This window comes from Portunus trituberculatus, chromosome 20, assembly GCF_017591435.1.
Source record: "Portunus trituberculatus isolate SZX2019 chromosome 20, ASM1759143v1, whole genome shotgun sequence".
Lineage (NCBI taxonomy): Eukaryota > Metazoa > Arthropoda > Malacostraca > Decapoda > Portunidae > Portunus > Portunus trituberculatus.
In genome coordinates, this window is record NC_059274.1 from 1,415,001 (window position 1) to 1,427,500 (window position 12,500).

A 12,500-nucleotide genomic window follows, 5' to 3' on the forward strand; every position below is an offset into this window, starting at 1 on the left:
GCAAGCAAAGTAGAACAGGTGAATTATTTTAGTGTAACACAGATGAAGTGAAAATTATTAAGGAGAAGTTGTATTACGAGGAGGAGGAGGAGAAGGAAAAAATGCCAAGAAGTGGAAAAATAGAGATGATTAAACGTAGAAAATAACAAGAAAGAACAATTAAGACGTAACACAAATGAAATGGGATAAATTCGAGAGAAAATTTTAAATGGAGGAAGAGGAGAAAAGCAAATAAATGAAAGATAATAAGACAGAGAAAGAAAAAAAAAGTAATGAAGCAAATAAAGTAGAACAGGTAATTGCTTTAGTGAAAATTATTAAGAAGGAGAGATTTAAAGGTTGTAGGACGAGGAGGAGGTGGAGGAAGAGGGATAAATGCTAAGAAGTGGAAAATAGTGATAATTAAACGTAGGAAATAACAATAACGAACAATTAAGATGTAACACAGATGAAGGGAAAATAATTAATGAGAGGTTTAAAAGTTGTAGAACGAGGAGGTGGAGGAAGAAAAAAAATGCCAATAAGTGGAAAAATAGTGATAATTAAATGTATACAAGAACAAGAACGAGCAATTAAGATGTAACACAGATGAAGTGGGACAAATTCGAGAAAAAAAATTAAATGGAGGAAGAGAAGAAGAAAATCAAATAAATGAAGGATAAATAGCAAGAGAAAGAAGAAACAGCGCAAGAAAACCAAAAGCAATGACAACTTAAAATGTTTTATAAATAAGATAAACACTGGGAAAAGAATTAAATGAAGGAAGAGAAGATAAGATTAAGAATTAGAATAACAAAATAAAGACAGAGGAGAGCAAGACATAAAGAAATACAAATAACAAACAGTAACAATTACTGTGATACATACTAGATAAAGATGTTAAAGTGGAGACAAAAATACAGTGTAAAATAGAAAAGAAAATGGGAAAAGAAAGAAGTAAGAAAATTAATAATGAACACGAAATTAGCCACAGGATAAAGCAAGAACTGGAAGAAGAATGTAATATAGATGAAGTGGATAATAAGAAAAGAAGAAGAATTAGGAGGAGGAGAATGATGATGAAGGGAAGAATGACAAAGATGCGAAAAATCAAGCTGAGGAAACGAACCAAGAAGGAACAAGATAGTCATGGAAACAGGACAGAGGAAAGAACAAGCACTTAAATGCGAGAGATTAAGAATGACGGTCATAAAAAGAGCAGGAAAAAGAAGACGAAAATGCAACAAAACTACGAAGTAAAACAAACCCAAAGGAAACACACACACACACACACACACACACACACACACACACACACACACACACACACACACACACACACACACACACACACACACTTAGCACGACAGTAGATAAGTACTAAAGGAAGAATGTACTTATTGGATTAGTGAAAGACGAAGACGAGTAAAAGATAACACGAAATGAGATAAGAAACCGATAAGAAGGTGAAAACTACATAATGATTGGGGATGACAGATCGTAAAGAGAGAGAAAAAAAACTAAATTGTTGCTTAAATTCCCTTGTGATTTGAGTCAGGATGTGATTCTAGATTGCTTTGGTGTCCTTAGGAAATATAGATTATTGTTTTAACGAGGAAAAGTACAAGAAAAGAATGAGGTAGCGTGTATCATGAAGTGTATCATTATTTCCTTCCTTGTGTGTGTGTGTGTGTGTGTGTGTGTGTGTGTGTGTGTGTGTGTGTGTGTATGTGTGTGTGTGTGTCTGTCGTCTGGAAGCAAATCATTCAGCTGTTACATAGTTTTATTAATCTTTTAATCTTGTCAAATGTAAGCGATGAGGACCTCTAATCTCTCTCTCTCTCTCTCTCTCTCTCTCTCTCTCTCTCTCTCTCTCTCTCTCTCTCTCTCTCTCTCTCTCTCTCTCTCTCCAGACAACTGACCCTCTCCCTCTCTCCCTCACAGGCAAAAGCTTCAACCTGACCATCACAGTTAGCACCTCGCCGCCACAAGTCACCACGTACTGCAAGGCCATCAAGGTGACAGTGGACGGCCCTAGGGAACCCCGCTCCAAGGCCCGTAAGTACCCTGGCTGCTATACCCTTGTCTGTCCACATGTTCCCTGGTTCCCTTGTTCCCCAATGCGAGTCTCTTTGCTTCCTCTCTCTCTCGCTCGCTTCCTTTTTCCTCTTCTTCGTTGGCGTCTTCCGCAGTGTGTGTGTGTGTGTGTGTGTGTGTGTGTGTGTGTGTGTGTGTGTGTGTGTGTGTGTGTGTGTGTGTGTGTGTGTGATGGTCTTCGTTTTCGTTGTCTTCATTAAATTCTTTCTTTTAATCTCTCTCTCTCTCTCTCTCTCTCTCTCTCTCTCTCTCTCTCTCTCTCTCTCTCTCTCTCTCTCTCTCTCTCTCTCTCTCTCTCTCTCTCCTGCTTTATTTCATCATCTTGTTCTTATCCTATTTTCTTTCATTGTGCATTTTTTTCTTTTCTTTTTTCTTTATCCTCTTTTTACTCCCCTGCTGTCCATTTTTTTCCTTCTTCCTTCTTCCTTCTTCTCTCTTCTTCCTTTCATTTATCCTAAAGTGTTATCTCCATTTTATATATTTTTTTTATCTATCCATATCACATCATTTCTTTTATTCTCATCCTGATATTTTCCACCTTTTTTTCATTTTTTTCTCTTTTCTGCATCGTCACCCTTCTATTGTTATCACTTTGTCCTTCCTTCACCCTATCACTATTCTGTCTACTTGTTGTTTTTCTTCGTCTTTTCTATCTCCTTTCTTTTTCTTTTTTGTCCTCTTCGTTTTTTTTCATATTTCGCCCTTTTCTTGTCTTTATCTGTTTCTATCACCTGTTTTTCATTTTTTTTTTTTTTTTTGCTTTTTCTTATGTATTTCCTCTTTTATTCTTTATTCATTGTGTCGTCTTCTTTTTTCTCTTCCTTTTTTTACTTTTTTTCCTTCGTACTTTCCTTATATTACTTCTTTCATTTCAATCTCCTCACTTTCTCTAATTGTCGTTCAATATCCTCCTTCTCCTTCTCTATTTCTTCATCTCCTTACCTGTCCCTCTTCTTTAATTTACTGCCATAACAATCATATTATCTCTTGTTTACCTGTCCTCCCTCTTTCTCTACTTATCATGTCTCCTCTTCACTTTTCCTGCTTCGTTTTCTTCCTTACCTAACGTGACTTTCTCTATCTACCTGTCTGTCTGCAAGTCACTCAAGTCACGCACGAACTGAAGGTAAAATTTACGATTGAGTTTTCGTTCCTTTATTATCATTTTGTGGAAGTGTTTCTATCATGGATTCGTGTTCTTTTTGTATCAGTAAACCCTGGAACTCCATGCCTTCTTATGAGCCCATATTCAGAAACGCTTGCCTCTCTCACCGCGACCATTTTCAAAGACTGCAGAGACAATTAGCCGAATTCTTAAGAGTATTTGTCCTGTTGTTAGTGCAGAAAATTTGTTAGCTAGAATTACAGAAGCTTCCTTAAAAACCCGTGTCACTTCAGCCACTAGAATGCTTTGAAAATAGACTATAGAGACGATTAGCTGAGTTCTAAGAGAATATTTGCCCTATTAACAATGTAGAAATCTTGTTATCATGTCATTAGAATTACAGAAACATCCTTAAAAACCCGTGTCACTTCAACAACTAGAACGCTTTGAAAATAGACTATAGAGACGATTAGCTGAGTTCTAAAGAATATTTGCCCTATTAACAATGTAGAAATCTTGTTATCATGTCATTAGAATTACAGAAACATCCTTAAAAACCCGTGTCACGTCAACAACTAGAACGCTTTGAAAATAGACCATAGAGACGATTACCCTAGTACTAAAGAATATTTGTCCTATTAACAATGCAGAAAACTTGTTAACATGTCACTAGAATTACAGAAACATCCTTAAAAACCTGTGTCACTTCAACTTCTGATCTCCATAGACCCTTCCTAATGTCAATAAAATTTTCTAATCGTATATAAATTTCAAGGTAAAAATGTGTCCCAGTGCTGAAGGGGTTAAACGTTATATTACCCATAAATTGCAAATGCTACTCTTTCACGTGTTCTTATTTCTTGTTGGTGTATGTGAAGTTGGTATAACGTTTTTTTTTAGTGTTAAGCGTTGTAGATTTCAGTGAAGGTCTTGCGAATTTGTTGTAAGAAGAAAAGAAAGTCCTGGTTGTCTCTTTCTTTGTCTTTTTATTCTTACAGTGAAATAAGACGTGGTGTTCTAGTTTTTTATGCCTGTATTGTAATGCCTAATAGTACTAGTAGTAGTAGGAGTAATAGTGTTGGTAATAGTAGTAGTATTAATAGTTATAGTAGTTGTAGTAATGCTGGTGGTAGTAGTAGTAGTAGTAGTAGTAGTAGTAGTAGTAGTAATAGTAGTTGTAGTAGTGCTGGTGGTAGTAGTAGTTGTAGTAGCAGTAGTCGTAGTTGTAGTAGTAATAGTAGCAGTAGTAGCAGTAAGTAGTAGTAGTAGTAGCAGTAGCAGAACAACCACCACCACCACCAGCAGTAGCACCAGCAGCAGCAGTAGGAGGAGTAGTAGTAGCAGTAGTGGTAGTAATAGTAGAAGTAGTAGTAGTAGTAGTAGTAGTAGTAGTAGCAGTAGCAATAGTACCAGTATCAAATAACCAAATAAACTTTAAAAAAAAAAAAAATCAACATAAACACGCAAAAGATAAACTCGACTCACATAAAAAGGAAACAAAACAAAACAAAATCAATAAAAATCAAGAAAATAAAACCCATGTTCCTTTATATAATTTCTGAGAACACTGTACACTAACTCCAAGCAAGGGTCGGGTAGGGGATGGGAGGGGAGGGAAAGAGAGGAGAGGGGAGGGATGTGAGTTCCCAGTAGCCCTTCCTCCACTCTTCCCCATCGCCCCTTCCACCCCTCCCCCACCCCCGGGTCTTGCACTGGGGCCACGTGACTCGCAAGAAAGGTGTGTTGTATCCTGCCTCTTGTCGTATCAGGGGAATATCACAACGTTATTTTATTTTATTTTTCTATTGTTATTATTTATATTAGGACAAGTACGTATTTCTGCTGTTTCTTCTTCCTCTTCTTCTTCTTTTTCCTCTTTTTTTTTTTTCTTATTATTCTGTTTGTTGTTAATATCTTTTTTATCTCTTTCTGTTATTGTTTTTTTCTGGTTCTTGTTCTCTTCTGTTTCTCCTTTTCCTTTTATGGCGAAAGAAGGCGAAGAGGAGATAGATGAAGAGGAAGAAAAAGAATTGGGAAGAAGAATTAGAAAGAAGAAAAGGAAGAAAGGAATTAGGAAGAAAAGAAGAGTGAAAAGGAAAAAAGTACTCGTCTAAAGGAAAAGAAGAGAGAGAGAGAGAGAGAGAGAGAGAGAGAGAGAGAGAGAGAGAGAGGAAGAGGAAGACATCAAGAGTCCCGTCAGAACCTTGTTATTTCGCCACCCAGTGATGACTAAATGACGTCCTTCCATTTTCTTTCCGTTCAGGCAAATGTGTGTATGGGGCACTTCATTATTTTCTCTTATCACAGACGGGACCACATTTTGAAACACTTCTGCAATGCCCCTCCACCACATGCAACACTTCCTGTCTATTTCAAGCCACACGAGTCCTCAATAGTCGTTTTTCTACAGTTCTGGTGTAAAAAAGAACGAATTTACATTACCAACAGGGAAATAACACTCTTGAGAACCTGGATAGAGAGAAACACAGAAAAAAAATGAGTTTATCCCCATTTTTCATCAACATAGTGCTTCACAGTTCCATCTTTCTCCACTTAATCCGTCCACTTCTGTTCCTCCTCCGCGCTTAACCATTTCCCCTTCCTGGATGAGAGCTAGTCGCCCTCCAGCGCCTTATTGTGGCATATGGGAACGCTGGAGGGCGTGAAGGGAGGGTGGAGAGACGAGGGAGGGAGGGAGAGTGGAGGGGAGGGGAAGAGGGAGAGTGTTAGTGCAAGTAACATTCCATTCTGCAACATCTTGAAGGCGTGTGTCGCTCCATCCTGTGTCTCATTATACATCACTGTCTGCTAGTGTTGTTTTCCTTCCTCCTACTCCTTCTCCTCTTACTCCTGCTACTACTTTGTTTCTCCTTTTCCTTTTCTCTTCCTTCTCATCCTTGTCTTCCTTGTTTTTATAATCCTCCTTCTCATTCTGCTCTTCCTCTTCTTCCTCCATGTTCTTCTCGTCGTGTTTTACTTCTCCTTCTCCTCCCATTCCTATTTCCTTCTCTAGTTTCCTCCTTCTCATCTGGTTCCTTGTTTATTGTTCCGCTCTGCTCCACCTCCTGCACTTCTTCCTCCTTTTCCCTCTCTTGTTTCCTCCTTTCCACCTTATTTCTCTTGCGTCTTTCCTCGGTACTCGTATGACTTGTAGAGGTCCTGGAAAGTGCTAGGAGGTGCTGGACACTGTTGGAGGTTTTAGTTTGTACCTGCAGTGTGGAAATAACGTCAAGGAACACCTGTCGTCTTACCTGTATGCTAATTCCGGCGCTGAGAGCCTCGTAATGGCCATTTCACCAGTAGCTCTTCACGCCGCCACGGTAGCGCAGGTCCCGGAGAAACAGCAGGAAGCGTGAAGTAATTGGTGCATGAATGGGATGTAAGCAGCGTGGTTCAAATAGCTGCTCATTGTGTTGTGTGAAGGTTTTAAGGGGTAGCTATTTTTGGTTATTATTGTTATTTAGGGAGCAGTTATATTAGAAAAATGCAAAAAGAAATAGCATAAAGACTTAATTTGTGTGCTAGCGTGGTTTGAAGAGCTGCTTATCGTTATGGGTGAGATATTTATTGAGTAATCTTTTAATTTAGAGAACAGTTGTATTAGAGAAGTGCGAAAAGAAGTAACTAGGGACTTAATTTGTGTGCAAGAATGGGATGTAGCTAGCGTGGTTTCAAGAGCCTGTTCATTGCGACTTGTGAAGGTTTTAGGGGTAACTTTTTAATCCAGAGAACAGTTATAGAAGAGAAATACAAAGAGAAAAGCCAACGAGGGTATAATTTATGTGAGAATGGGTTATGAATAGCGTGCTTTAAAGAGCCTGTTCATTGCAATTTGTGAAGGTTTTAAGGCCAACTTTTTAATCTAAGGAACAGTTATAGAAGAGAAATACAAAGAGAAAAGTCAGCGAGGGTATAATTTATGTGTGAGAATGGGTTATGAATAGCGTGCTTTGAAGAGCCTGTTCATTGTATTCTGCGAGGTATTTAAGGGGTAACTTTTTAATTTAAGGAACAGTTACAGAAGAGAATAAAAAATAAAGTAATCACAGAATAAAAAGAAGCAGCGTGGGTTTAATTTGCTTGCAAGAATGGGTTATAAGTGCCATAGTTTACAGAAATGCTTGTGTTGTGTGAGATATTTAAGAGGTAACTTTTCTTTATTCAAGGAACAATTACAGAAGAGAGATATAAGAAAAGTAGCGGGGCTTTAACTTGTCTGCAGTAATGGGTAATAAGTGCCATAGTTTACAGAAATGCTTGTGTTGTGTGAGATTAAGAAGTAACTTTTTATTTAGGTAACTTTATTTTGTTTAGAGGTAAATTTTTTTTCATTTAGGGAACAGTTATAGAAATGTAAAAAGAAATAGCGAGGGTTTAGTTTAATTTCCCTGCAGTAATGAGTAATTAGTGCCATAGTTTACAGAAATACTTGTGTTGTGTGAGATTAAGAACTAAATTTTATTGATTTAGGAAACAGTTATGGAAGAGAAATATAAAAAGAAGTAGCGGGGGTTTAGTTTAATTTCCTTGCAAGAATGGTTATAAGTGCCGTAGTTTACAAAAATGTTTATTGTATTGTGTGAGATTAAGAAGTAACTTTTTTGATTTAGGAAACAGTTATGGAAGACAAATAAGAAATGAAACAGGAAGCGATAACTTGTTGCCTGTACGCATGGGATGTGAGGAGAGCTTTTGAAGAACGCCTCATTAAATTTTGTTGAAGATTTGAATGGTAATATTTCAATTTATGGGACAATTATAGAAGCAAAAATACGAAAAGAAACAGGAAAGGTGTAAAGATTAGATACAGTGGTTTAAGAAGGGCGTTTTAATCTCTACGGTAGTGGGGAACATTTTTACCACGAGTTTTGGATACGATTAGACGATTTAATTTTTATTAGGAAGGGTTTATGGGGGTCAGAAGATTAATGCACCGAGTCTTCACCACTTTAATTCTCACGTAAGTTTCAGAAGCTGAGTAAAATCGCCAAGTAATAACCTGAATGAATACGAAAGCGCGTCATGGTACGAAACGGGTTCAATAATTTCTTCATCAGACTTCGTTCCGTAAAGAGATTATAGAATAGAAGGTTTTTAATAGTGAAACATGCATAGAAGCAAATTCCGAGTGGCTTCCTCAAACACTATAAAGAGAATACAAGGATATAGACAGAACGTTCTAAAGGGGAAGTTTCAAGACATTTGTCCCTGTTTTCGGGCTAACTCGTATCTTTTAAGGAATTTGCAGTTTAAATAGGCCTTTTTTTTATATATTGTTTCCCTTGGTAAGTTTCCCTCTTGCATTAAAAAAATCGTTCTTTAAGGTTCAGTGGTAAGATTTGAAAGAGCAAACAGAACAGAAAGAATCGTGTTTTGTGTTGTTAAGTGACCGACTGCAGTGTGTGTGTGTGTGTGTGTGTGTGTGTGTGTGTGTGTGTGTGTGTGTGTGTGTGAAGGGGGAAGGATGTAAGTAGAGTGTTAAGAGAGCGTGACTTTAAGGAAAAGATTAAGAGAGTCATTATCTCTCTCTCTCTCTCTCTCTCTCTCTCTCTCTCTCTCTCTCTCTCTCTCTCTCTCTCTCTCTCTCTCTCTCCACAAATTGTCCTTAATTCGTGATCTTTGGAGAACACCAATTTGTTTTCCTCCTCCTCCTCCTCCTCCTCCTCCTCCTCCTCCTCCTCCTCCTCCTCCTCCTCCTCCGCTAGTTTCCTCAGTTTTATTTCCCTCGTGCTCATTCTTCCTTCATTACATTTCCTATGAAAGTCAGACGACACACCACATTCACGACTTACTGCCTCCACGCCTCCTTCTAGACGTGACCGCCTCTGTGTCCGTCTGTCAATCTGTCTGAGTGTCTGTTTTTTTTTTTTTTTTTTTCAATCTTTCTGTATTATTTTGTTTCTCGTTTCTATTTTTTTGTCTTTTTTAGTTTGTTTTATCTTTTTTGTCCTTTTTTGTGTGTATGTTTGTTATTTGGCTTTCTGTGTGTGTCTCTGTGTGTGTGTGTGTGTGTGTGTGTGTGTGTGTGTGTGTGTGTGTGTGTGTGTGTGTGTATGCTGGTAAAGATCGGTGTCTCTCTCTCTCTCTCTCTCTCTCTCTCTCTCTCTCTCTCTCTCTCTCTCTCTCTCTCTCTCTCTCTCTCTCTCTCTCTCTCTCTCTCTCTCTCGGAACCTCATATGTATCTTAAAGAGAGAGAGAGAGAGAGAGAGAGAGAGAGAGACCTTGTTAGTTTCCCACCATCTACTCTGAAGGTCGCCTATTGCCTGCGTCTTTCCCTGTCTGTCTGTCTGTCTGTCCATCTGTCTGTCTGTCTGTCTGTCTGTTCATCTGTCTGTGCCTTTCTATCTGTCCATCTGTCTGTCTGTCTGTCTGTATGCCTATCTATCTCTCTGTCTGTCCATCTGTCTCTGTCTGTCTGCCTGTCTGTCCATCTGTCTGTCTGTCTGTCTGTCTGTCTGTCTGTCTGTCTGTCTGTCTGTATCCTCCCTCTACTTCATTTTCTTGTCACACTGTCGTTTATTTCAATTTATTTTTTTCCTTCCTGCTTTATTTTGTTGCTTTATTATTATGTTTTATTGATGTTTTCCTTGTTTTTACTCTGAATTTTCCTCTTCCTTGATCATTTCCATAGTTTTCATTTCCTTTTCCTTCTTTTCTTTATTTACTGTATTATTGTTTCGTTTTTTTTTTTTTTCTTATTACGTTATTTTATATTTAATCTGATCCTTTTGGCATTTTTCGTATCGCATCTTCATTTTAGAGAGAGAGAGAGAGAGAGAGAGAGAGAGGCGACAGGGGAGTTGGGGTAAAACAGGCAGTCAGAAAGCAATAAACATTATGACTCTAGTGTCTTAATGTGTGTGTGTGTGTGTGTGTATGCCCTTGAGTATCCTATAATGACCGCTCGTCCCACCACCACCACCACCACCACGCTAACAACCTTTTCTCACCTAATTACTCCTTGCCATTATATGATAACGAGAATGATAATTAACTCCCCTCGTCTATCAGAGTGGCTATACAAGTGAGTTATGGCGGCCAGGTAGAAGAGGAGGAGGAGGAGGAGGAGGAGGAAGAACAAGAACAAGAAGTAGGAAGAGAAGAAAAGCTGTGTCTTCATATGTCTGTAGGAATGAGAGAAAGAACCAGGAGGAAGATGAGAAGAAAGGAGAGAAAAGAGGAGGAAGAGAAGAAAGAACAGGAAAAGAAAGGAAAGACGAGCTTTGAAATTAAACCACTGACTCATTTTAACTGTAGAAGAAGAGGAAGGAAGAACCAAGAGAAGGAGAAAAGGAAGAAGAAATATAAAAAGAAAGAAGGAGAAGAGAGAGAAACAGGGAAGACAAAAGCAGTATTTATTCATGTCTGTATCTTTCTCTTTCTCTTTTTCTTTTTCTTTCTCTTTCTCTCCTTCCTCCTTCCTCCCTCCTCTCTCTCTCGTGTCCCTTTTAATGCTTTGGCGTGTGAGTTAATTGAGTTTGCTCACGAAGCGTAGTTTAAACATTAAGACACTCGCTTCTCTCCCCGTGACCTCCTTCCCCTTATCATCTTCATCCTCTGTTGTCTTTGATTTGACGTGGCTGTCAGTGTGCTTGCAAATATTGTGAGTGGGCGATTGTGTGAGTGTAAGTGAGACAAATGTTAGAAATTGTGTTGTGAGTCGCAATTATCAAGTATTTCAAGCAGTTTGAGTAGCGAGAAAAAAAGAGAGGAAGGGGAGAGACGGGAGGGAACAAGATATATATGTATTATACCACGAGTAAGTCTGGTTAACACTTTTGAAATATATCCTCATCATTTATACCTTCGCTCTTCATTACTTGCTCATTTCCTTTAACCTAGTGATTCTCCTGAAGGACCCTGACGAAGGAGAGAGTAAGACTGAGGGAGCTTCTGACACACGCCCTTATTCTTGAACCCTTTATTCTCTAGTCAGGGCAATTTTCTAGGGCCACAGATTATTTTGCCAGGTTCCCACGGGCGTTTTTCTCCATTATTGATGCAGATTCCCTTAAAACTATCCCTAGAATCATCAGTAGGTCGTAAAACTGTCCCTAAATAATTCCAGTAATTCAGGTGTAAATTAGAAATAAGGTATGAAGAACAGGAGAATAAGATGTACTGCTATTAAAAGGCGGATTGGTTGGATTTCTTCCCTCCCTTCCCAGCTAGCCACTTAGTCACTCAGCCAGTCAGCAAGTCAGCCAGCCAGCCAGCCAGTCACTCACCCACACATCATTACACCCACTCAGCTAGGCAAGCAGACAGCCAGCCACTCAGCCACCCATTAACATACGCACCAACATACCCACTCACCCAGGCAGCCAGTCATCCACCCATCTATCAATGCACCCACTCAGCCAGCCAGCCACCCGCTCAGCTACCCACTCACCAACACATCCACTCAGCCAGCCAGTCAGCCAGCCACGCAGCTACCCACTCACCAACACATCCACTCAGCCAGCCAGCCAGCCAGCCACTCAGACTAACGCGGGTCACCGACTTTCTTAGGACGTGTTGTGAATCGCCCAGCAGTGAAATTTATGGTGCGTGCGGATGATGACACATAATATAACTTGGTGCTTCCTGCCTTGTCGGAGCTCCCGTGGGGTCGAGAGGTCGCCGTCGGGACGTTTCGGCGAAGTACAGCCTCGGAATACGCGCCTCCCTTATGGCCACGTTGAGGGCAATTTAAGAATCCCTGTGGTCTAATATCATATTATTATTGGTGAAAAATGTTGAAGAGTGTGTGAGCTCCGGGACACACGCAGAGACGAACAAGCCCTCACGATTTATCAAGGGACTCAGAAGGCCATAGGCGACTCCGGGATGGAAAGGAGGGAAGGAAAGGCTCGGGGGGAAAGAGAAGGAAGGGAAAGAAAGAGGGCATGAAGGGAGGGGCGTGAGCAGCTCAGAAAAGGACAGCAATTGAACGACGTGTCTGTTAAATGTAATAAAGGTAACAAGAATGAAAAATGTGATAAACAGCAGAAAAATCAGTGGAACGTATTTACCCACAAGACTCATCGGCATGGTACCTCCTCCTCCTCCTCCTCCTCCTCCTCCTCCTCCTCCTCTCTTCTATTTCTCTTCTCATATCGTACTTTAATCTCATCCTCCCTATTTCCCTTTTCCTCTCCTCCCTTTCATTTATCTCATCTCCCCATCTTCCATTTTTTTTCTCTTCCTTTTCACCCTCTTCTTTTACGTAATGAACTCAAATTCCTTCCTTCCTTTTGATTTGGATTTCATGGTTCTTACAACACACACACACACACACACACACACACACACACACACACACACACACACACACACA

The 12,500-nt window shown here is 39.6% G+C and overlaps 1 protein-coding gene across 2 annotated transcripts in view; it reads left to right on the plus strand.

Annotated features, from left to right (window-relative positions):
* Nucleotides 1–12,500, plus strand: part of LOC123506503 (protein lozenge-like) — a 134,548-nt gene that overhangs the window by 85,282 nt on the left and 36,766 nt on the right. For both annotated transcript variants that reach the window (XM_045258632.1, XM_045258633.1), the window contains exon 2: nucleotides 1,924–2,037. In XM_045258632.1, the coding sequence (XP_045114567.1) occupies nucleotides 1,924–2,037 (114 nt within the window). The remainder of the gene's footprint in view (nucleotides 1–1,923; nucleotides 2,038–12,500) is intronic.